Raw genomic sequence first — 24,992 nt, 5'->3', positions numbered from 1 at the left:
CTATGGTTTGGAAATGCGTTGTAAGACCAACTGGGTGTTTCCAATATTTGATTTTAAGATGCCTTGGTACGTTTATTGTTGCATTTTTTTGTCAACCTTAAAGTTACAAGATGATTTATTTTTAAATGTGAAATAAAGGTGAATTGATAAGATCTACTGTAATCTTGCTCATCTCGTTGTTTAGGTCTGAATATAGATTATAAAAGTGTTTCACTAGCTCATAATGATAGGGGAACCACTTTGGGGCATTACTAAAAAAGTAATAAACTAAGGCCTAGTACTGGTTTAAGCTAATCCCTGTCTGGGAAACCACTCCTTTAAAGGGACATTCCACTTTTTTTGAGGCTCATTTTCCAGTTCCTCTAGAGTTAAACATTTAATTCTTACCATTTTGGAATCCATTCAGCTGATCTCTGGGTCTGGTGTTACCACTTTTAGCATAACTTAGCATAATCCATTGAATCTGATTTGACCATTAGCATCATGCTAAAAAAATAACCAAAGAGTTTCGATATTTTTACTAAAATGTATACAGGTTTGTAACAACATGAGAGTAAGTAAATGATGACAGAATTTTCATTTTTGGGTGAACTATCCCTTTAAAATGTGTTGTGGCTAGAAGGGATACAGGATCGCCCAAAATCGCGTGAATGAGCGATGTTTTCATCCTAATCCTACTCCAAAACCCAAGCTTAAACCCAACATTTTCGCCGTACTTTTTTTCTGTCTAGCCAGAACCGTTGTTTTCGTCCTATTTATACTCTCAAACGCCTAACCATAACATTTCGCGAGATTTGGCCGTAGCTGTATACCTTCTAGCCATAACCCACTTTAAGTGCACAGGTGATTCCCCTATGGTTACAAGCTAGTCGACCACTTTTAGTGCTATTTGTGACCTCATAAATTATACATTAAAAGTTATCGTATCCTAGTAGTTAAATGTCAAGGGTAGAATAGGCCTATTTGAAAGGCATGCATCCAATCCCCAAACCCCCAAATTACTATATTATTTTACAACGTGTGTATTTAGTAATTCAAGAGTTAATTGGAAAATATTTTTTATGACATAAAGTTATTTGTTTTGTCTTATTTCAATACTACATCATCATCTTAAATTGCATTTCACAAAACTTGCCGCCAGATGGAGACAAAGCTCCGCCCCTTCGGAGGCGGCAGCAGCAACAACAACTTAAACCCAAAACAGACCTTGTTTTTCCATCAAAACGGAACAAAGTCCGAATATATCTTACAAATAAATTTAACAGTTTAGCAGATTTAGTTTTAAAATACGTTTATTATATCAATTATATGGTTTATGTAGCAAGTTATATGCAAACCCACATTATCCCAATAATAGACGTGTTTTCTACGGCTTCAAACTTTTTCGGCCTGAAGCCCCCTTAGTGTACGGTAAATTAAACAACACGTTAAATTATACAATGTAGTGCTGTTACCTAATTTCCTTAAGTTTAATTTCACAAAATTGGTGATAAATTAACGTATTTTATGAAATGACACAAAACTGGGACCCCCCCACTGCAACATTGTCTATGGATGTGTCTTTACAACATTTCTAGAGCACTTCCTGCTGTGATCCAGCTCGTGGCCCCTCAGCTGTCATCAGTAGTGCCTCAGGAAACTGCGGCGATATTCAGCTGGCGATTCTCTTGACATGAAACTTCACAAATAAAACATGGTAAGTTCAAATCTTTTAAAGAACAACTACTGTTTGAGTATTTATTAAGTTCGTGGTCGATCACTGTTGATAAAATGATTTTTATTAATAGTACTTTCTCACTGATATCATAATTTCATAACGTTTCTCGCACATATTACGTAATTTTACATGACATAATATGTTTCACAGATAGTGTTTAAACCTACTAAAAATAGTCTCAAACCCTATTGACCTATAATCTGAATGCATGATGTAAAAGTTTGAAACGGGTACCTGTAACTATAAGAGAGAGTCATGATGATATTCCAATGCTTTCAATACTTGCTATTTATTTGACCATGTTGGCTTTTTAAAATAAAAAATAATACGTGTGAATGCATCTTAACCATTGGTGAATGAGTTTACAATATGTAAATCCACTAAAATATTAAAAGCTTATAAAGATATGTTATATAAGTCTTCTTTAATCTGGAATATAGCCTGTATAATATGTATATTATCTCAATGACTGTATATGTTTGAATTGTTTATTGTGTATGTTTTTTGGATTTTATTAATGTTCATTTGATGTGTGATGGTTTATTGTATGCAGCTTATTTTAATATATTTCATCTGTATATAGTAAAAGGGGACATATGATTGCCCAGTGCGTCTATCAACCTAGAAAATGTAAAAAGATCAAACCAGTAACTTAGTTTTGGTAAACCATTCTCTGCAAGCATGTGAAAAAATATTATCGAAATTTGGCTCCCTTTGTGATGTCAGAAGGGGATAATACCGCCCCTTAATCTGCTCATCAGATTAAGATCATGATCCGCTCATTGGCATTTAAAAAGACACACCCCAAAACGGCGCATTTTCGATCACACCCACAAAGTGTCATTTTTAACATGTTAAAATCCATTTGTATATGGTATTTTGAGCTTAAACTTCACATATGTACGCTGGGGACACTAAATATTTTTTTGACACCTTAAAAAAGTCTTGTGAAATGTCTCCTTTAAATCATTAGTGTACTTAACTAAACACTGCCCATAACCAACCACTGACATTGATGGGGGAGCATTATTCAAAATATATTATCTACAATATTCACTGTTTTATATAAGTTGTTCAGGACCCGATTTTTAAAATAGTAACTTTGTTTCCTCTAATTTTTAATAGTTTGTTATATCTTTGATCAAACTTTTTGGCTGTATAATAACTAATTTATTGCAGTTTTCTTAAAAGAATGCAATATTTTTTAAGGAATAAAATATTGCACTGCGCCTTTTAAACAATAAATATAGGTTAAATTTGTGTGAATCGAGCTCAGAATACATATGCTTTCTTTTGTCACTGCCACTGGTTGCTTTTTTTAGCAATGCATGAAGCAGATTGGCTTACTTTTATTGTCGTGTCTATAGCAACCACTGTCGAACGATGCGCTGGTATAAAGGTGTGTGGTTGGAGACGTTTCCTGTGTCTCACTATTGTTCTGAGTCTGCTCTTCACTTCTTATACAGTTCACAGCAGTTCCCTTACCTACAGTATACAGTACAATGCACAATAGAGTTTCTTTTTTTAAAGGCACGTTGACACATCTAAATGTGATTTGTTGTTTCTTATAATAATCTTCTTTTGTTGACCAACAAAGACAAATATTCATAGTCGTATAGTCCTATATGCGTAAAAGCTGCTGTTTCAGTGAATAACAGCAATGATGATTAAGGGACTTCATGTTAAAGGGATAGTTCGCCCCTAAAAAACATTTACTAGTAATTATTATGTTTAGCACATTTTCTTGACTGAAACTAATTTTGGGGACTTGGCCACCATTCACTTTTATTGCATTATTTTTTTCTAACAATAGTAAATGGGGATTTCATTGAAGAAAGCAAGTCACCCATGTTAGGAGGAGTGATATGAAAGTTGGTTAATTTAGATATGGTTGAAGATTCACTTAAATGTTATACCTATGTGGTCTACTTGGTGCAATGATGAAAACTTATTTTGGAGAGGGTCAATGTAAGCAATCCATAGCTATAATATAGGCCTACATTTTAGACTTCCTCATCCCAGACACAGTGATTCGTTTGGTAAACTGTAATGTCCACTTCTTTGTTTCACGCCCAGTCTTGGTGGTTTGGGGTCTGTTCAATTCTTCACTGCCAATGACAGGAAGAGCGGATTTACTTCTGCTAAAAACTTCTGCCTTTCACTAAAGATTTCAACCAATAGCTATTTTGGAACAAAACACAAAGTGCACACAGTTAAGGACTATACGTCGACTGTATATGTTTATTAAAGGAATGCATAGGTTTAACACAAGCTTTATTGTCAGCAAAAACAAAAAATTTCAGGGAAAAATCATTTTGATATTTACCTTAGTTTTAAAACATTTTTGGCACAAAAGTTAAATTGTGTAGCTTCTTTAGTTACAAACATTAGTACAGTTAGAAAAAGTTAAATTACCTTTAAAGTTGAATGAAACAAGTAGCGATTGTTTTATTTTCACCGTGGTGACGTATATCCTGAAATGGCTTTTAAAATGAAAAAATGTAGGGCTGGATTTGAATTCGTCTATCAAGAACTGACTGGATTGTTTAAAGTTGGGTTATGCTGCTATTTGCTAATCGTTGCAATCTCTTCCCAGACTCCGCCCACTTGCCACACCATATGACCGGAAGTAAAAAGAGATAATTCTGAGGGGAGAAGGAGATGTGCATTTTTTATTCAAGATTATGGGGGCAAATGAATTAAAAAAAGCTTACAGATAAGTCATTTGTAAAAAAAAAATACCACAATATTTCAAAAAACTAAATAACTGTTTCAATTTCATCGCGACTTTAAGTACAATTAAACCAACCACAATGTAAAAAAAGATTTGTTTACTTTGTACTTAAAAAAGTAAGTTACCTGGTTGCCTTAACATTTTGAGTTATTTGTAATTAAAATTTTGATTTAATACAACTTAAAAATATTACTTAAAAGGGACATTTCACAAGACCTTTTTAACTCATTCGCCGCCAGCCTTTTTGAGAAAAGTTGCCCACCCGCATTTTTGTGATTTTAACAAAAGTTTTACAAAATTCCTTGCAGGAAAAATTATCTTCTATAAATATATAAACATATACAAATATATCAAATAAAAGAACACACACTCTGCTTTCAAACAAACAAACAAACAAAATGGGGAAAAACGTTTCATTATATATTTACTTTTTCCACTTAATTTAACCACTGAAATATGGATATTTCTCTTCAAAAATACAACATTTTGAGCAAAAACCTTAAAAAATTGAGTTTTTGTAAAGGATTTGTGTAGAGATCAGACTCAGAATGACTATCAAACATAAAGGCAGTTAAAATAAATCATTAAATCTTTTTAACTTTTGTTTTTGATAAATTCGATAAAAGCGGTATTACACTTTCACATGGAAATTCGTCCAGAAAGGCATATTTATCAGTTAAATATTAACTCATAATTGACGAGATAACTCTGGTCAATGGCGGCGAAAGAGTTAAGATGTCAAATAAATCTTTGATGTCCCCAGTGTACATATATGAAGTTTTAGCTCAAAATACCTAATAGATAATTTATTATAACATATTAAAGCAACACTATGTAGTTTTTTTACCTTTTAAATAATGTCTCTAAATTTATTTCAGTGATAGAACAACTTTTAACTGGACAAATTGTACTGTTGCTGCAACCTGAGCAGCCTCCTAGCTGCTACAAGCACACTCTGAAAGTGGCGGTGGAGGGTAGGAAACACAGCCCCGCCCCTCCCCCTGCCTGCAGAAGAGTGTCTGATACCAGGCACTGTTGCACTTTTCAACCACATGGGGGAGCTGTAAGTCATTTTTACATGGAAACTACATAGTGTTGCTTTAAATTGCCACTTTATAGGTGTGAGCATAAATGTGCTGTTTTGGGTGTGTCCTTTAAAATGCAAATGAGCTGATCTCTGCACTAAATGGCAGTGTCGTGGTTGGATAGTGCAGATAAAGGGTTGGCATTATCCCCTTCTGACATCACAAGGGGAGCCAAATTTCAATGACCTATTTTTTCACATGCTTTATCCCAAAAAGTTAATTACTGTTACTGGGTTGTCCGTTTTCACATTTTCTAGGTTAATAGAAGCACTGGGGACCCAGTTATAGCACTTGTACATGGAAAAAGTCAGATTTTGATCGGCGCTGAGCTGCGTGTCCGGTGTGCGACCCCCTTTAGAATGAATGTCTTAAAAACAACTTATAAGGGTTGATTCTGGGACAACACACTAAATGTGTTGTCCCAGAATCCACCCATCTCTGTGTTATTATTGAAACAAAACATTTTGTGTTACTTTTAACACAACTTTTGTTAACACAAAATCAACACAAAATGACACATAATGTGTTAAAATTACACATAATGTGTTAAAAGCTTAACGCACAAAGATGTGTAAATACTTGATCCTATCTAAGAGTGTACCAACTTTAAATGGTCACTACAGAAAAAAAATATTGCTTATAATTTGAATATAATTTTTCTCACCTCCTCATATCAAGTCTTTTGAAACAGGATTGTCTTGCTTCATTGACATTACATCTGAAAAGTATTACTGTAAATGTGATACTTTTATTTGCTTGTCTTCACAAACTGAAGGATGAAAACTGTAAATGTGAAAGTTCCTATAAGTTAAACTCATGTTTTCACACCTGGTTTACGTCTGCACACAAACACTCATTTAAGCCTGGTTAATATGTGTGGTAAAACTACCACAGGGTCAGATGTTGTCTAGATGTGTCCTAGTTTCTCCACATGTGAGAAATTTCACAAACAACATAAAGCTACACTACAAGTTTAATAATACTTAACACACAATATTTAACAACGGTAACATCTACACTCTAAGACAGGATGTGTTGGTTTTTTGCACATTTTTTGTGTTGTGCTACTTGGCACATTCTGTGTCATTTTGTGTTGATTTTGTTGGAAGTAACACAAAATGTATTGTTCGTATAATAACACAGAGATGTGTGTATTCTGGGACAACGCATTTAGTGTGTTGTCCCGTTTTTAACACATCCGTTAAGAGTGTAGGTACCATGTGCTTCATCGATTCGAATACAGGTGGACAAGGATGTTTGCTCATTGGATTTCTTAGTTAAAATACCTTACTGAATTACTATTCAAAAGGTTCAAAAGGCTAACTGTTGAATAAACTTTTTTATTTGATGTCTTCCTAGGAGGAAAATGTGGATGTCAAGGCTCTCCGGGCCAAATTTCATGCTCAGTTAGAAATGTCAGGTTCTGGAGGTGGAGCTCTCATCAAACCTCTTATGGTTGGCGCTCTGCCAGAGTCCCTAACCAACGGAGTTGTCAGAAATAAGCCATCGCCCGCTCCTCCGAGATCAATCCTTCCTCTGAACTCTTCGAGCGAACCAAAGATGTTTGGTTCGGGGCCTCAAGGAGTCTTCCCGAGACCTCCTCCGTCCCATCGCGTGGGACCTCAGGAGACTCCTAAAACACCTCCTACAGAAGTCAACAGGGTCAAACTCACGGGAGAACTTCTACAGAACAAGCTACTAAAACAACAGGGCGAAATGAAGCCGAATTTCAAGCCGATGCTACCGAGCCAAAAGAGTTTAGTTTCAGACGTAGCACCTCTGAGGAAACCGCTCCCAGCTGTCGGGGCACGGCCGTCGAAGCCGAAACGACCTCCGCATGTAAATCTGGATCATTTTAGGAAAAAAGCCCCGGCTGTTCTACCGAAAAGACAAATGGAGTCGCAAAGCTTTAAAGGTAGGATGTGCTTTGCTTAATCTGGGCTTTTTATAGATGCTGGTGAGAGGTGTACGAATGCTGATTTTACGGCTTGGTTATTATACAAATTAGAAACAGCAGAGCAGATGGTATCAGTAATACATCACTTGATGCGCGTGGCTTGCGATCTAGTGCTTCAAAAGCGAAACAAGACTTTTAAGACTTAAATAAAGCCTCAAGTTATACATGTTTTTGTTCTGCTGAACATAATGAAGATATTTTGAGCAATGTTTGTAACGAAACAATTTTTAAGCACCATTGACTTCCATAGTATTTTTTCTTTCCTACTATGAAAGTCAATGGTGCTCCTGTTATAATAATGAATATCTACCTTTGTGTTCAGCAAAACAAAGAAACGTATAAAGGTTTGTAACAACTTGATGGTAAGTAAATAATGACAGAAATTTTATTTTTGGGTGAACTGTCCCTTTAAGGACCTTGCATGACCTTAAATGTAACTTAATAGGAAGATTTGAATCATTAATGACGTGTTTTGATACATTTAGCTTGTTATGATAGTATTATAAATAAACATGACATGTGATAAATAATATTTAATAAACTTAATTTTCTTCAAGTGGTTGAAATATTACAGGTCGTCACCAACGTTTTAATTATTATTTTTTTAAAAGTGTGTGGTTTTTATTGTGTGTTTGTGATTATTTATCAGGACCAGCCAGACCTCCAAATAAACCCAACAATCTGATGAAATCATCTTTATCAGAATTGTGAGTAAAGCACATCCGTTCTTACGTGGCAGATACAAACAGTTTAAAGACATAAAATCTAATATCACAAGAAAGATTTCTCGAAACATTTTCCATATCCATCCAGCTTCTTAGAAGTATAAAGAGATCATAAATGACATTACATCATCTTCTAATGTTGCTCTTTATACGTGCATCTAACATTTGTAGCGGTGCAATGTTTCGCCTTCGCTGGAAGTATGTGGGTGTAGAGCAATGCCTTGTAGCATTTCCTGACACTCGTGTAAAGTCTTCGAAAAACAAGCTCAGCATGCATCGCCCGTCGCCCAACATTTCGATTCCCTTTGAAAATGTTTGTCTAGTGATCTGGTATTTCCATGCATGTCAATGTATTGTTATTATGTTTGTCTGTTTGGGTTATGACATGCTAACACTGATTTCTTTTTGTGGTTTGGATTAGAAATGTGGACTCACTCCCACCGCCTCCTCCACCGCCCCCCAAACCCAGAGGTAAACTTTAAAAGACCCTGCATCTTAATTTGCATACTAGCAGTACTAAATAGTAGTCAAAATTAGATTTAGTTTATTTAAGTCCCATTTCTTTTAAAGCACTTAAACAGTGGCGACTCGTGACTGTTCTTCCGAGGGGCCCTAATTCAAAATAAGTGTTTGGTGTGTCATGTGTGTTGCTTGCGTTTTCAAAATATGTGCTTGTTGCGTCATGTGAACCATGTGCATGACGTGTTTTGTCAAAATAAGTCCCAAAATTGTTTATGATAAAAGAAACGCTCACATTCACAAAATAAACGCAAGTCACTAACTTAACAGTAAACTTTGATTACGCATGAGATTATGCGAGTATCTGGCAAACGGGAGCGTCTCTTATATCATAAACCCTTTAGACGCGTCTGCAGCAGGCACTTATTTTGACAAGACATGTGATGCACATATGTCCCTCGACACACAGAACACATATTTTGAAATTACGAACCACACACATTACGGGCTACATACATGTTGTGACGAACTTCGCATCGAGCGCACTCGAAAAAAGAAGTCACCGGCCGCCACTGCACTCAACACATTTCCATAACAAAAACAAAGTATACTTTTAGGGCATAGTAGGCGAATTGGGAAGCAGGCTCGGTTTAAGACTTTGAATTTATCAAGATCCGCCCACTTTGACAGGATAGTTTTGACTGACATGCAAAGCGACCAGTTGGAGTTGTTGTATTAATGTGTTGTTGATGAGCGGGGTTATGTAAGTTATATTATACTGGGTGATGACAGAAAGATTATTAACTCTTTCCCCGCCAATTGAGAGAAAACGTTTTCGTGAAAAAGGTGTTCCTGGTGAGTTTTTATGGTTATCTGTAATACAAGATTATCCGCCATAGATGGCACACTTACCCAATTTACCATTTAAAAAATATATATATTTATTAATTTACCATTCTGTGTATGTTTTCATAATCATTCTAAATCTGATCTCTAATAAATTCCTTCACAAAAAAGCAATTATTTCATCTTTAAATAAAAAATACCCATATTTAAGAGTTTATAAGCAGAGAAGAAAATATAGAAAGGTAACAGTTTTTTCCCTTTGTTTGTTTGAAAGCAGAGGGTTTGTTCTTTCATTTGATATATTTGTTATGTTTCTATATTTTTAGAAGAAAATTTTCCTGGAAGGCATTTTGTGAAACTTTTGTGAAAATCACAAAAAAAATATGGCGGGGAATTTTATCAATTTGACTGAATTTAATCTGACTGAAGGTTACGACAATACAGTTTACATGCACCCTTAACATTACAATCTGATTAAAATGTTCGTTTACATGTACGTTTAATATAATACGCATCAATTGTCTGCGCAAGCGAACAGCCAAGGATGCCAGATTCACGTAGAAAAAAACAGATCATTGGAAATTTTAAAATAGCTCAGAAGACTATTCAGAGCCCAAATATAAATAACGAATCAATGATCAGCTCGCATAAAAGTTTAAAAGTAGCCCAAATATGAACTCTGCAAAAAAGCAGAGGACTTGGCAACGCAGCACACAGCATTTCTCCTCGAGTTCACGCTTTATCTCTAGATAAATGTACAAAGCTGAGTTGGTGAAAGATGTTTTTAAGAAGTTTTCAGAAATAGGGGAAAGAAAACACAATTTTCGAAAGGCACAACACTATTTTATTGCTTTATGTAATGTTATGAAAGACATGAATGTTGCAGAATGTACGACACGTGACCCCATTACCTTTATAATGCGTGTTACCATTGCCTTGCCTGTTTCAAGAATCATGTGATATGTAAACCACAATTTTTCTGTGCATGTGCATTAATGTATTTTTGCCTACGATTCACGCCTTTACATATAGATTTTCTCCTGATGATCGAATCACAGATTAGACTACGCCAACCCTTTCAATAACATCGAAATTTACATCCAATCGACCTCAATCGTACCGATTAAGGTGTTTACATGAAGCCTTTTCAATTTCAAACGGATTATTTGGTTGCATGTAAATGTACCTACTGTCAGAAAAATGGTCATAATATGTACCACAACTGGCACAGGGGTGGTGCCCTTTCAAAAAGAAAATAATGGATGTGAATGTATACATACCTATACCTAATGGTACATATTAGGACCTTTTTAAAGGGTACTGCACCAGTGAAAAGACAGTGATATTTCCATTTGCTTTTTATTTAAGGCCATATTTTATTAGGATATTCCCCCAAAATTATCTTAATTTTAATAAAATAAATCTCATGTAATCTCATTGAGATCTCATTGAAAAGATGTCCATCTTTTGTTTAAACAGATTCATTTATTAACATGGCACATATTGTTGTCGTTTTGCAGACTCGTGGACTGATGGATACCCATCTCAGGCTGATGAGGTTGGTGAAATGTGAGAGAGAGAGAGAGAGAGAGAGAGAGAGAGAGAGAGAGAGAGAGAGAGAGAGAGAGAGAGAGAGAGAGAGAGATGTTTGTCTATGAGTGGTGTGTGGTCTTTGTAACAGTTTTTCAGTGTGCTCTCATTCGTTGTTTATATTTTAGGACAGCGATCAAGATATTTATGAAGACATAGACAAGTAAGTCAGTGTTCATAATTTTCTGAATATATATTTATATATTTTATATATGTAATATGTATATATATTATGTAAATTACACAGTAACTGTATATTATGTAAATGGTCCGTTTCATATTCTCTTCTTCCGAGTTTCCAGAAAAACATTTACAATGCAAATTCCCCCACCCCCAGTTCACCAAAACATATCAAATTGAATTAAACATTTGTCATTGTTTTTATTCGCAAACTATACTTCATTACTTTTCATTCATGTTTTTTAGTAGTCACTGAGTGCACTAACATCACTTTTTTATTAAACTTTGACTTTAATATGAACTCTATTATGCATTTCATAGACCAGATGAGCTTCCACCTCCCATCCCGGCCGAAAGGAAAATCGCAAAAGATGTTAAAAAGCCAATTGAGCTGGATAAGAAAGACCTTAAGGAAAAGCAGAAACGAGAAAATGAGTATAGAAAGAGATTTAAGGTAGGTGTTTCGGTGTCTCAGTTAATGCTTTTGATGTTCTTCTGCGGATATTAACACTGTATTTGTTTGTGTGGGTGTGCGCAGCTGAACGGACCCATTGAAGTGATTCATTTGGCTCGCGTGAGAGAGGACTGCCAGGGTGGGAAAAACGACCTGAGCGTGCAACAGGGGGAGAATGTGGAGATTATCCGTGTGAACAACAACCCAGGGGGAAAATGGCTGGCACGAGACGAGAGGGGAAGCAGTACGTCACTCTTTGTGTATATACACATTTATAAAAAAAACTTCTTTAAAGTATTGTAATGGGTTACATATACATAAGACTGTATCGGCAGTGTGTGTAACAGACATTTACCATGGAAAATAATTTTGATGGTTTAAAGGAAAACACCACCGTTTTTCAATATTTTATATTCTTACCTCAACTTAGACGGATTAATCCATCCCTATCTTTTTTTCAATGCGTGCACTTAATCTTTGTACAGCACATTGTGAATGTGTTAGCATTTAGCCTAGCCCCATTCATTCCTTAGGATCCAAACAGGGATGCATTTAGAAGCCACCAAACACTTCCATGTTTTCCCTATTTACATGAGTAGTTACACGAGTAAGTATGGTGACACAAATAAAACTTTTGTTTGGAGCCATAGGAATGAATGGGGCTAGGTTGAATGCTAACACATTTACGAAGTACAAAGATTAAAAGTGCATGCATTGCAAAAAGATAGGTATGTATTAAAGGTGCAGTGTGTAGATTTTAGTGGCCTTTAGTGGTGAGGTGGCGAATTGCACCCCTCCTTTTCGAAGCACATAGAGAAGCTACGGTAGCCGTCACAGGACAAACATGTCATCGTCTGAGACAACGTAGTGGCATACGCGTTCCGTATAACAGTTTGTCTGTTTAGGGCTTCTGTAGTAACATGATGGCGCAAAATGGCGGCTTACATGTAGGGGGACCTGCGGTGCATGTAGATAAAAACTGCTCATTTTAAGGTAATAAAAACAATACAGTTCATTATGCAAGGTCTTTATACACCCCTGAAAACATAGTTATCTATATTATATTGCATTGCTGTCAAAAGATCCTTCTTAAATTTACACACTGCCCATTTAATTCATATTAGTTGAGGTAAGAACATAGTAAAATATTGAAAAACGGTGGTGTTTTTCTTTAAAAGCAGAAATGTAAAGCTTTAATTTTTGCAGTTCAATTCAAATTTCCAATTCAAATTTATTCCTATAGATCTTTTTACTGTTTTGTGTTGTTGCAAAGCCATTTTACGGAAAATACATGGAAAGACAAAATTAATAAATAATAAAAAACATACAGAAATAACAAGAATACAGCTTGGCGATGTTTCTAAAGTGTAAGAGGGCTGTTTTTGTCACAGACGAGGTGTGATTTTTACACATTGCTGTCTAGTATAACGCCCAACTTTTTAACTGTGTTGGCATAATCCTACTGAAAAATCCAGCTAAGACCAACATAAGCTGGTTTAAGGTGGCACTAGCTGGTTAACGCTGGTCCTCCCAGCCTGACAAAGCTGGTCATGCTGGTGGGTCAGCTGTTCTTCCAGCCTGACCAGCTAAGTCCAGCTAGACCAGCTTAAAAAGTGACCAAAACTACATCAGCAACTAAAACCAGCTCACTAGCTTATGCTGGTCTTAGCTGGATTTTTCAGTAGAGAAGTCCGGACTATAGTTTACTTTTTGCGGTTACGTGAACGTGCATGCACGATTGAACCCACAAAAGTCTTGCAAAAGTATAGTTTATTTGACTCGTGCATGTACACAGATGATCGACGCATGTGCTTTGCGACAAAATGTATACAATGTACACAGGGTTTCAAAAATGCGTACAGTATGCACGCACTCTTCGCACTGTATTCAGACCTATACTTCTACTTTAGGGGACAATACATCCATCTATTTGCAATTTTATTAAAGGCAATGCAAGTCACTATAGATAAATGCATCTAATAATCCATAAAGTAAACTTATATAGCATCCCACTTCTTACTTAGAAAAAATGGCTTCTAGCTGTCATTCTTTAAATAAGGTCCTAATTGGTACAGATAAATGCACCTCTGGGGTGCTGCCCCGGTGACAAAAGTGTAGTTTGGTGTTTCTTAACAGAGAAAATGAAAGAATATATGAAGAAAAAAATGTAATGTGTGGTTATCCACTGCAGTTGGCTACATCAGTACATCATGTGTGGATGTGGATTATGAGGAAGTGAAACGGAAAATCCGTGGTCAAGTCGCGCCCCCCTTCATCCCTCCTGTGGACCCGGAAGTCTACGATGACGTTGACTCCAATGAACTCAACAGGTGAGACATATTAAGCGAATAAAAAGCTATTCGATTATAAAATGTCATGTTCTTCTCACATCTAAAGTTAACCCATTGTTGTTGTTTTTATTTCAGCAGTTTTCAGAGTGATGGTGAGTAGATGCCCACAGATACCCGCAGTACTTTATAAAGATCATATGTGTTGTGATTGTGGTTGGTTTTTGTTCCTCTCAGATGTGTATGATGATGTTGACCATGAGTTTCCTCCTCCTCCGCCCGAGATCAGGTGACTTTCATTTTCATCATCATCTTCTATTTAATTTCTGCACCTATATTATCGTCAGAGGGAATTGATTTCCAGACACCCCCATTTGTTATTGGTTATCCAAATATGTAGTGCCATCCCAAACTAATGTGAACGGTTAAACCAGTGTTGCTGTGTCTGATCAATAACATCAGTAAATTTCTTATCTTTATTATTGTACACTGTCAAAAAAGTTTTTGCTGGAGTGTTACCCTTTTAAAAAGTACATCTTTGTACCTAACGGGTGCATATTAGTACCTCAAATGTACACATTGGTACCTAAATGCTACATATGTTGAAAGGGTGCCTTCCCAGTGACATTTTTCTGGCAGTAGTATAATAATTTGCTGTCATGTGTACAATTATGTAAAGCTGCTGAGCAGTCTCTGTCATTCATATACTTTAAATAAATGACAACATCTCCTCTCTTTAACTGTGTGTTAATGAATAACTTCGTACCTGTAAACTGCCAGCAGGGTAACACGACAGCTTTGTTTCAATGGCATACAGTATCAACTGCAATGAAATGAAGCTGTTGGATTGTTTATAGTTGATGTTATCTGATGTTTCTTCAGTCAAGATCCAAAAAAGGCCAAGCAGCAGGAGAAAGAAGAAAAAGACTTTCGGAAGAGGTTTAAGGTCAGAACATCAGATCAGTTTTGATTGTGGTTAATTCATTTTGAGATACTGTGAAAATGTATTAAAAATATGTCAAACCCTTAAACAGTTTGAAGGACCCATCCGAGTTGTTTACAGCATGATGGTGGATACTAATGCCAGTTTAAAGAAGCCTGGTAACAAAGAACTGACACTGGTTCGTGGAGAGATTCTCGATGTCATCCAGGAGACCAACGAGAAGAAAGTTTTGTGCCGCAACAGTCAGGGGAAATGTGAGTCACACGCCACCTGGTGGAAAACACATACTTTGGTTTTTCATATTGACCTGTCTTGTCTCGAAAAGAGTGTTTTTACATTCATTTCTGAATCTGTGCCATTTGCATGTTGTAACTTTTCAAAATTGGAATTGTTTTACACTAAATCTAATAACACGCATATTTTCCTTTTCAATGAGTATTGGTTAATCTCAGGGAACTACTTTATTTTTTTTAACACGGTTTCTTAATGGAGGATGGAGGCATTTTGGAAACAGGACTGAAAGTAACAGTATTAGCATAGGTTTAGCAAATACGTGAAATCCAGATTATGTAACTTCCTCTTGAAAACGTGACTTGTGTAATATTCCTAGATTTTCAGAGGGGAGAACATGTTGCACTGCAAAGATCGGCCTTCTTACTTAGTATTTTTGTTTTTTTCAGCAGAAATATCTAAAATTCTTGAATTAATATGTATTTTCTTGGTAAGCAAAATGACCTAGGAAAATAAGTCTAGTATTTAGACAAAAAAATCATAATTTTTTGAAATAAGTGTTTATGAAAAAGGTAAACTTATTTCAAGAAAATGTTTCTTATTCCATTGGCAGATGTTTTTGCTTGTTTGTAGCACTACTTAAAGTTCATATTTTTGGTCTAAAAACTAGACTTATTTTCCTTGGTCATTTTGCTTATCATGAAAATACATCTTAATTTAAGAATTTAGATCGTTTTTTACTGAAAACAAGACAAAATTACTAAGTAAGAAAGTCATTTTTGCAGTGTGGAGTAACAGGACTGAGTGAAATCTTGGGGACATGACTTTGTGCATTTTATCTAAAATATTATGACTTTTCCAATGGTAAATTAAATATTTAAAGCAAAGCGTGGGATGTGGACACACACAAAAATGCAAAAAAAGAAAGAATTTTATGCTTCATAGTTAAAGGTACACTGCAAAAGATTATTTTCAGGAAAAAAAAATTATTGGTATTTTTGTCTTGTTTTCAGTAAAAATATCAAAAAAATCTTGGATGAAGATGCTTTTTCTTGATGAGCAAAACGACCCAAGAAAGTAGGTCTAGTTTTTAGACCAAAGGTGTCAAATTTGGGTGATTTTGTGTATAGAACAGGCAAAAAAAATCTGCCAATGGGGTAAGCAAAAAAATCTTGAAAAATTTTTAAACACTAAATTCAAGAAAAATTTGCTTACCCCATTGGCAGATTTTGTTGCTTGTTTTATGCACAAAATCACTTGGGTTTGATGTTTTTGGTCTAGAAACTAGACATAGTTTCTCAAAAATATAAAAAAAAAATACTTAATTTAGACTTGATTTCTTGTGTCGCTTTGCTCCTCAAGAAAAAGCATCTTAATTTAAGAATTTTTAGATATTTTTACTGAAAACAAGACAAAAATACTAAGAACATTTTTCTTGAAAATCATTTTTTGCAGTGTACACTATAAAAAATGATTTTCTTACTTAGTATTTTGTCTTGTTTTCAGTACAAATGTCTAGAAATTCTTATAGAAATATAAAATTTTAGTGAATTTGGGCTTAAAACAAGCAAAAATATCTGCCAATGGGGTGTGAAATTTTTTCTTGAATTAAGTGTGTAAGAAAACGTAAACTTATTTCATGATTTTTTCTTACGCCATTGGCAGATTTTTTTTTGTTTAAAGCACAAATTCGCTTAAATTGTATATTTTTTGTCTAAAAACTATTTCTTTAGACAGAAAACACTGCTGGGTTGTTTCAAGATGGTATTAGATTAACATGCAGGACACTTTGCTTAATAATAAAATCAAGAGTTTCGTTGCAAAACAATATAAATCCGTTTTTAACATTTTTGTCAAAACATGTTTATTATTATGTTATCATGTTATTATTTTGTTTTATGGTGCTACATAGCTGTATTTTTAAGTTATGAAGGTGTAAATTAAAACAAACAACTGCAGTTGAATTGATATTAATTGGAATGCACAACCAAAAAACGAGATTTCTGAAAAAAAAATGAGTTCTCTCATATGTTTTTACATTTGAAATACATCATGTTTAACTGATATTTCTCTTTGTTTGTACAGTTGGATACGTGCCTTTAAACTATCTTGTGTATATGTACGTATTGTAAAGTTTTATTTGAATACAGTTCTACTTTTTTATGTTTAATATAATATTGAATGCCATATTCTGTTTCTAATTTCAGGGAGGGTGAAGTTTATGATGATATTGACAATGCAACAGGTACGTTGCTTTTTCTTACATTCGTGACTGTTACACGCTACCAATTGGAGTATAAAAAGGTGCATTCATTGTGGGCATGATTGATTTTGTTTATTGTTTGCAGAAATATATGACAATGATGACAGCTGACCTGTCTGGAGATGATGGTTATCATCAGTTAAGATGCGTTTTCACCTGAGAAAATAGAGACTGATCATTTGGGAGCACCAAATGAATGAATCACATGGTTTGAAGGAAAATATGGCTCAACGCTTTGTATATTGTAGAATTAAACTGAAATAAAGAATAATTTTGTATCTGACATGCTGTAATTTTATAAGAATATTTTTGATATTAGTAGTACTGTACTGTATTTTTTTCTTTTGTAATATATGGCAACCCAGCAAATGAAATGAAAATCAATAAATTACTATATTTGTTGTTTTTTATTATTCATTTTGAAATGTACTCACATCGCAACTAGTCTACTTAAGAGTAGAGACCGGATCTAAATGCAGCAAAATCTTTAATTAATATCCAAACGTAAACACAAATCATGAACAAATTCAAAGCATGACAAAAACAACACATAACACTAATAACCGACAAGAAACATGCCAAACACAAGGGTATTTACACATATTATCACTGGAAACAAAAAATACACCTGGAGACAATTAGGGTCGGGAAACATGACCAACACCAATGACACAAGACAGAACCCTTACATAACCCCTCCCCCTATGGGCGTCTCCCAAAGGCCACTAAACAAAGTAAAATTGGCCAAAACATGAAATATACATAACAATAAGTCCATGGGGAGGGGGGGTGGCCGGGCCTGTGCTCTGGGGCAATAACGGGCCTGAGTCGTGGCTCGTGGGGCAATAGTGGGAGCACAAATGCGCGCTCAGGAAAAGTGTGCATCGAGAGCAACGAGGGGCGACCATGAGCACTCTTTTTAAACCTAAAATGACAAATGGGACACTAGACTAGCTAGCCTAGAAAGCTCAGGAATGGCCATCTTGACCATAGCAGAGATAAAAAAATATTTTTTACAATATCAAAGTGGCAATAATAAGTGTCCAACCACAATGTAGCCACTGGTGTAGTCTTTAAATATCTCATTATTATGTAATACATTAAAATAGATTAATAGTAGTCGGGCCATTCCACCGAATCTGTATATGAAGTTTATTTAACTGAGTTCGAGAGGAGCATAGTCATGTGATCCAACCAATCAGCGCAAAGAGGTGCCTATAAATAGCCGTCCCTCAACTCGGTCCAGTGAGTTTTTTGCAGCATCCCTCCTCCACCCCATCACCTCACTCTCAGCTAATACATCTATCCCAGTTAAAGAGGGAGGAGTACCCCGGGTTCGGGCTAAAATTTCAAGCTCTGAGCCCTCCCCTCGGGACAGCACACCAAATATGCTTTATCTCATTCCCTTTCAATTACATGTTAATGCAAACTGAATACTGAAAAACAGCATTATGATCTATCCCTGCTCACTATCTCTATACTTTACCCTTTAAATATAAAGCATAAAATTCTTCTGATATCTTTATTTTTTGCATTTTTGTGTGTGTCCACATCCCATCTTTGCCTTTAAATATTTTTTTCCATTGATAAATTCGTTAAAAAAAACATTTTCAAGGGGAAGTGACATCATCTGGATCTTCTGAAGGCCATGTGACGATCAAAAGTGACTTTTCTCATTTTCTTTTCTGTATATTTTATGATATCAATGCTGTCAATCTTAACAGTCAGTCGTGTTACTTACATTATTTTGTTGATGTTATCGGTTTATTTTAAAATAAAATGATTTGGTAAATCACTAGAATTTGCTCAGTGTCTTCATGCTATTAGCACATATTTAATTCAGTTTTATTTCATGTATTTCAATTTTGAGGAGTTACAACATGCAAATGGCACAGATTTGTTGGAGTGCTCCTGTCAAAAAAATTATTGATAATAATAAGTATTACAACATGACATTACTCTTAATCCGATTGATAAAAATAGCTGATAGTTTATGAAACTTTACTCAGATTGTCTTGTCCTAGTTTATGAACTTCTGAGAAATGAAGGATTTAAAGACTGAAACTAGTCTCCCTCTATAGCTTAAAACTGTCATTTTGAATGTTATGTAATGTTAGTAAGCTGAAGACAGAGCTTAGTCTCATCTTCTTCAGCTGTTTATGGGGAACAATCCTGAAGAAATCTTTTCTGAGACTGTCACTTTCCTAAAGATGTTCATCATCACACCCATGACCACAGCAGAAGACGAGTGGTGCTTCTCTTATGTTTACAAAAGATTGTGTTGTAAGAAGGCATTTGTGTAAAGAAATACAGTACTAATCTATTGATCTTAACACTATTTATTACACACAAAAAGAACTATTTACAAAATACTGTTTTGTACATAACACACAATTTTTGCCCATAATCATATTTTCGTTGTGCATTTGAAAAAATGTTGTTAGGTGCAAATGTAATTTTAAATGTAAATTCAGATCCTCCATTATGGGTTCAGTCTGGAGAATTCAGTGCTGTTCTTTTCCAGGAGATCGAGGTGTTTGTCTGAATGCTGTAAAAAAACAATAAAAACTGTTACTGTCACTGTTATACCAGTGAAGAGTTAAATCACCAACATATTTACATCTGAAACTCTAATGACAAACTTAATGTGCAAGTGTAAGAACTAGAGGTACATACTTCAGTACTGAAAGTCCTCTTCATTGACATGGGTGGAAGAGGTTGCAAAGGTCTGGAGGGCGGGAACCTTCCCAGAAGTGGAAGAGACACTGCAAACCAATCAGATTCAAGACATAAAAACTTGCACACAATCCATTGAGGTAACGTGATATCTAACAAATTGAAGTTTATAAAACTCACTTTTAGGGGCTTCTATAAGTGAAGATCCAGCAGGGGGCACACGGGTAAGAAAAGGTTCATGTTGCATCTTTTCCCCTCTGGTGACCCTCGTGTTTGATGTCAACTGCAAAACATAACAGTTAACAAGTCTACAATTTCCCTTAAAGCTGCAAAGTAATGTTGGTTAGAAAATGAACAAAAATTTAACTGTATTGGAAAATTTAAATAACTAGGTCAATTTCTTAATTTCACAGTGGATGGAGAAAAACTAAATTTACTTAATTAACTTTAACAGTGCCTGTGAAATCGTATAAAACATAAAAGATTGATCAACAGGCACAACTCAATGGATTGAATCAGACAGAAAGTTGAATAACATTATTAAAACCTTTTATACCTTTTGCTCAGGCGTTCTTATAATGTTGGACGGTGAGAAGCAATCAAAGAGTGGAAGAGACACTGAAAACCAATCAGATTTAAGACATAAGGACATGAAAACTTTCACACAATGCAGGATATGTGATATCTATAAATTAAAGTTTATAAAACTCACTTTTAGAGACACTTATAGGTGAAGATCCATTAGGGGGCACATGGGAACGAAATGATTCATATTGAATCTTTTCCCCTCTGATGACCCTCACGTGTGATATAAACTGCAAAAACACAATAACTGTTTACATACAAAGATTGATCCACATGCACAACTCAATGACTTGAATCATACAGAAAATTGAATAACATTAATGAAACATTGTATACTTTTTGCTCAGGCTTTCTTATATTGTTGGACGGTGGGACGCAATCCAAGAGTGGAGGAGACACTGAAAACCAAACAGATTTAAAACAATGTATTGAATTGTGTGCATTAGCAGCATGTGCACCAAAATCTAAAGAGGCCATGAAAACTTACAAGATGCATTGAGTTACTATGATATCTAACAAAGTGTGGCTACAGCTAAGAGATGCAAGAGATGAAATACTGAGGAGCTCACTCACCTTTGGAGGCATCCAGACCGGTTGCTGAAGGCCCGGCAGGAGGCGCACGCATGCGCTTACGGTCAGATTGAGCCTTTGGGACACTGCGCCCTCTGTTGCCCGTCGTAAGAGATGGCAACTGCAAAAGCACAATAAATTTCACTTAAAAATCATTTTATTAACCATGTCAACTTTCTAATTTCACAGTATAGTGTGGTACTTTACCCTGAAAAAGTTTTAAACCATATTTAAACAACTTTTACAGTCACTGAATACCTAAACTTCCTAATTTAAATTAAACTACATTAATTAACTCAAAGAGAAGCAGCTAGTATTAGTCAAATTAAAATACCCACACCTACCTTTTGGTCAGGCTTCACATTTAGGACAGGAGGACCCATCAGTTTGCCATCTTTCTCGGCTAAATCACAAAATGTCAGTATTAAAATTAATGTGTGATAACAAAGCAACTTTTATTATTATTTTTTTTAAACTACATAAAAAACTACGTTTGTTTGTTTGTTTGTTTGTTTGTATGTATGTATGTAAGTCAGTAAACTTTTTAAAGTCATGCAACTTTTTAAAAGTCAGCAGCGGCAGTCAGAGGACTTGTTCGACTTCATGCGGCGTTGCGAGAATCGACAGGCGGATGACGTCAACATATCGCGAGAGAGACTCGAGTGATCATACGTAGAAGTCTAATTTTGAATCATTCTCGCGGTGCTTCGACGTCTACGGCTGTCGGTTCTCACGCTCTGAATTTTTTTGATTTAGCAAACCTACTAATGGACTAGCTAATGCTAAAGATAATAAAAACAAAGTTATGCAGAATTCCGCTGAGTCTCTCGTAAATATTTTGGAGTCCTACTTCCACACAATGCATTGAGGTAACGTGATATCTAACAAATTGAAGTTTATAAAACTCACTTTTAGAGGCACCTATAAGTGAAGATCCAGCAGGGGGCACACGGGTAAGAAATGGTTCATGTTGAATCTTTTCCCCTTTGGTGACCCTCGTGTTTGATGGCAACTGCAAAACATAACAGTTAACAAGTTTACAATTTCCCTTAAAGCTGCAAAGTAATGTTGGTTAGAAAATGAACAAAAATTAGACTGTATTGGAAAATTTAAATAACTAGGTCAATTTCTTAATTTCACAGTGGATGGAGAAAAACTAAATTTACTTAATTAACTTTAACAGTGCCTGTGAAATCGTATAAAACATAAAAGATTGATCAACAGGCACAACTCAATGGATTGAATCAGACAGAAAGTTGAATAACATTATTAAAACCTTTTATACCTTTTGCTCAGGCGTTCTTATAATGTTGGACGGTGAGAAGCAATCAAAGAGTGGAAGAGACACTGGAAACCAATCAGATTCAAGACATAAGGACATGAACACTTCCACACAATGCAGGCTACGTGATATCTATAAATTGAACTTATAAAACTCACTTTTAGAGACACCTATAAGTGAAGATCCAGTAGGGGGCACATGGGAACGAAATGATTCATATTGAATCTTTTCCCCTCTGATGACCCTCACGTGTGATATAAACTGCAAAAACACAATAACTGTTTACATACAAAGATTGATCCACATGCACAACTCAATGACTTGAATCATACAGAAAATTGAATAACATTAATGAAACATTTTATACTTTTTGCTCAGGCTTTCTTATATTGTTGGACGGTGGGACGCAATCCAAGAGTGGAGGAGACACTGAAAACCAAACAGATTTAAAACAATGTATTGAATTGTGTGCATTAGCAGCATGTGCACCAAAATCTAAAGAGGCCATGAAAACTTACAAGATGCATTGAGTTACTATGATATCTAACAAAGTGTGGCTACAGCTAAGAGATGAAATACTGAGGAGCTCACTCACCTTTGGAGGTATCCAGACCGGTTGCTGAAGGCCCGGCAGGAGGCGCACGTATGCGCATACGGTCAAATTGAGACTTTGGGACACTGCGCCCTCTGTTGGCCGTCGTAAGAGATGGCAACTGCAAAAGCACAATAGTAACGATTTCACTTAAAAAAATCATTTTATTAACAATGTCAACCTCCTAATTTCACAGTAGAGTGTGGTACTTTACCCTGAAAAAGTTTTAAACCATATTCAAACAACCTTTACAGTCACTGAATACCTAAACATCCATATTAAAATTAAACTACATTAATTAACTCAAAGATAAGCAGCTAGTAGTCAAATTAAAATACCCACACCTACCTTTTGGTCAGGCTTCACATTTAGGACAGGAGGACCCATCAATTTGCCATCTTTCTCAGCTAAATCACAAAAAGTCATTTTTAAATGTAATGTTTGATTACAAAGCAACTCATGCACACACAAAATTAATAAACTTTTACCTGTATGTCTGGGAATGGGGAAAATCCTCACCCCCTGACAAATGAGCGGCGGACCATCTGAAAATGGTCTAGCAGACTTCCGAAAGTAATTCATTTTTGAGCCAATAATTAGCCAAAAAAGTCAGAAATTACCAATAAAAACCACAAACTATTCGCGAGTCGCGACACTGTGCTGATAAGTTTGAATGATGCAATTAGGCTAAATTCTAACAAATGCCGTAACCATGGTTACAGCTACGTTATTTTTTCCTCAAATACACATTAAAAATATGAATCTGAATAAATTATTAAAAATAAGTAATATTATAAATATTATTATTATTTAAAGTAAACATTTTCAATAAAATAAATATTTATTGATGTAATTAATAAAAATAAAGAAATCTAAAGAAGCTAAAAAAGTAGTTCTGATAATTTAATTTAATTTTAATGGTAATTTCCGATCATTCTTTCATCTACGTTAAAGTGAATCTACGTTGTTTTGTAAAACAAAAGGTGGCAAAGATTACATCTTTTTGACAATGGACCGTAAATAGCAATTAAATGTTACACCTTCAGAAATAGGTGAAAATATAACTAAATAATAAATAAATATAAAGCATAGGCTATTCAAGCATGTTTTACATAGAGCTGGATTGTCTGGATCAAATTTCACCAGTGGTCAATAGGGGGCGCTGCCCCCTAAAGTTAGCAAGAGAAGAAAGCCACTTTAACATGTTAATATTAAGTTAAATATCGTAAGCCTCATAGCATAATTGCCTAAGTCATTTTTTGGCCAAATTGTGATATCTGCCTACTTTTACTGTCCTTTCACTGCTGCAACATCCTGCCTTCCTTTCCTTAGCCAAGCACAGCACTTATTTGAATCCAAAAACACTATCTGCCTTAGCATAACAATGTGATAAATATTGTTTTTTTTTTTTTTTTTTTTTTGCAAAAACATTGAAATATGACTTTATGCTATGAAGCTAACGATATATAGCGCAAATTGATACAAAAAATTATTTAGTCATTCCACTGGAAGTCATATTGCTATTTATTTAAAAAAATAAAACTAAATCAAAACTGTATTTCGTTCATATGTGTGTGACACACTCGTTTGTATGTATGTATGTAAGTGAGTAAACTTTTTAAATCATGGAACTTTTTAAAAACCAGGCTTGTTCGACTTCATGCGGCGCTGCGAGAACGGACCGGCGTATGACGTCAACATATCGCGAGAGCGACTCGAGCAATTACACGTAGAAGTCTAATTTTGAATCGGTCTCGCGGTACTTCGACGTCGAACGGCTGTCGGTTCTCGCAGCGCCGCTCTGAAGTTGAACAA

The 24,992-nt window shown here is 35.3% G+C and overlaps 3 protein-coding genes across 5 annotated transcripts in view; 2 read left to right on the top strand and 1 right to left on the bottom strand.

Annotated features, from left to right (window-relative positions):
• slc35e1 (solute carrier family 35 member E1) overlaps positions 1-152 on the top strand; it is an 11,007-nt gene extending 10,855 nt beyond the window's left edge. Inside the window, exon 6 of the mRNA XM_055184304.2 lies at positions 1-152. This exon is cut by the window's left edge and continues 2,119 nt beyond it. The gene's annotated coding sequence lies outside the window, so the exon portion shown is untranslated.
• A 1,324-nt stretch (positions 153-1,476) lies between these two features.
• LOC129428013 (FYN-binding protein 1) lies at positions 1,477-19,199 on the top strand. The gene is made up of 16 exons (XM_055184851.2): positions 1,477-1,696; positions 6,896-7,451; positions 8,143-8,200; positions 8,640-8,689; positions 11,044-11,081; positions 11,242-11,276; positions 11,615-11,747; positions 11,832-11,991; positions 13,939-14,077; positions 14,174-14,190; positions 14,273-14,324; positions 14,918-14,981; positions 15,070-15,232; positions 17,295-17,328; positions 17,417-17,454; positions 17,558-19,199. The coding sequence occupies exons 1-16, from the start codon at positions 1,694-1,696 to the stop codon at positions 17,581-17,583; spliced, it is 1,566 nt and encodes a 521-aa protein (XP_055040826.1). The 5' UTR covers positions 1,477-1,693; the 3' UTR covers positions 17,584-19,199.
• Positions 19,200-19,795: 596 nt separating this feature from the next.
• LOC129427790 (uncharacterized) overlaps positions 19,796-24,992 on the bottom strand; it is a 58,811-nt gene continuing 53,614 nt past the window's right edge. Inside the window, exons 1-15 of one of the 3 annotated variants that reach the window (XM_055184546.2) lie at positions 23,666-23,867; positions 23,526-23,584; positions 23,181-23,298; positions 22,953-23,014; positions 22,744-22,846; positions 22,589-22,650; positions 22,213-22,315; positions 21,648-21,706; positions 21,307-21,424; positions 21,070-21,131; positions 20,861-20,963; positions 20,705-20,766; positions 20,329-20,431; positions 20,149-20,237; positions 19,796-20,020 (exon numbers count right to left, since the gene is read on the bottom strand). In XM_055184546.2, the coding sequence (XP_055040521.2) occupies positions 19,955-20,020; positions 20,149-20,237; positions 20,329-20,431; positions 20,705-20,766; positions 20,861-20,963; positions 21,070-21,131; positions 21,307-21,424; positions 21,648-21,706; positions 22,213-22,315; positions 22,589-22,650; positions 22,744-22,846; positions 22,953-23,014; positions 23,181-23,298; positions 23,526-23,584; positions 23,666-23,759 (1,263 nt within the window). In that variant the 5' untranslated portion in view covers positions 23,760-23,867 and the 3' untranslated portion in view covers positions 19,796-19,954. Of the gene's footprint in view, positions 20,021-20,148; positions 20,238-20,328; positions 20,432-20,704; positions 20,767-20,860; positions 20,964-21,069; positions 21,132-21,306; positions 21,425-21,647; positions 21,707-22,212; positions 22,316-22,588; positions 22,651-22,743; positions 22,847-22,952; positions 23,015-23,180; positions 23,299-23,525; positions 23,585-23,665; positions 23,868-24,992 lie in introns of those variants that run through there. The other 2 variants (XM_073875852.1, XM_073875853.1) reach the window with 2 other exon arrangements.

The sequence above is a fragment of the Misgurnus anguillicaudatus genome, chromosome 14 (genome assembly GCF_027580225.2).
Source record: "Misgurnus anguillicaudatus chromosome 14, ASM2758022v2, whole genome shotgun sequence".
Classification (NCBI taxonomy): domain Eukaryota; kingdom Metazoa; phylum Chordata; class Actinopteri; order Cypriniformes; family Cobitidae; genus Misgurnus; species Misgurnus anguillicaudatus.
The sequence above is the reverse complement of the archived record's forward strand: the minus strand, read 5'-3'. Positions and strand labels throughout refer to the sequence as shown.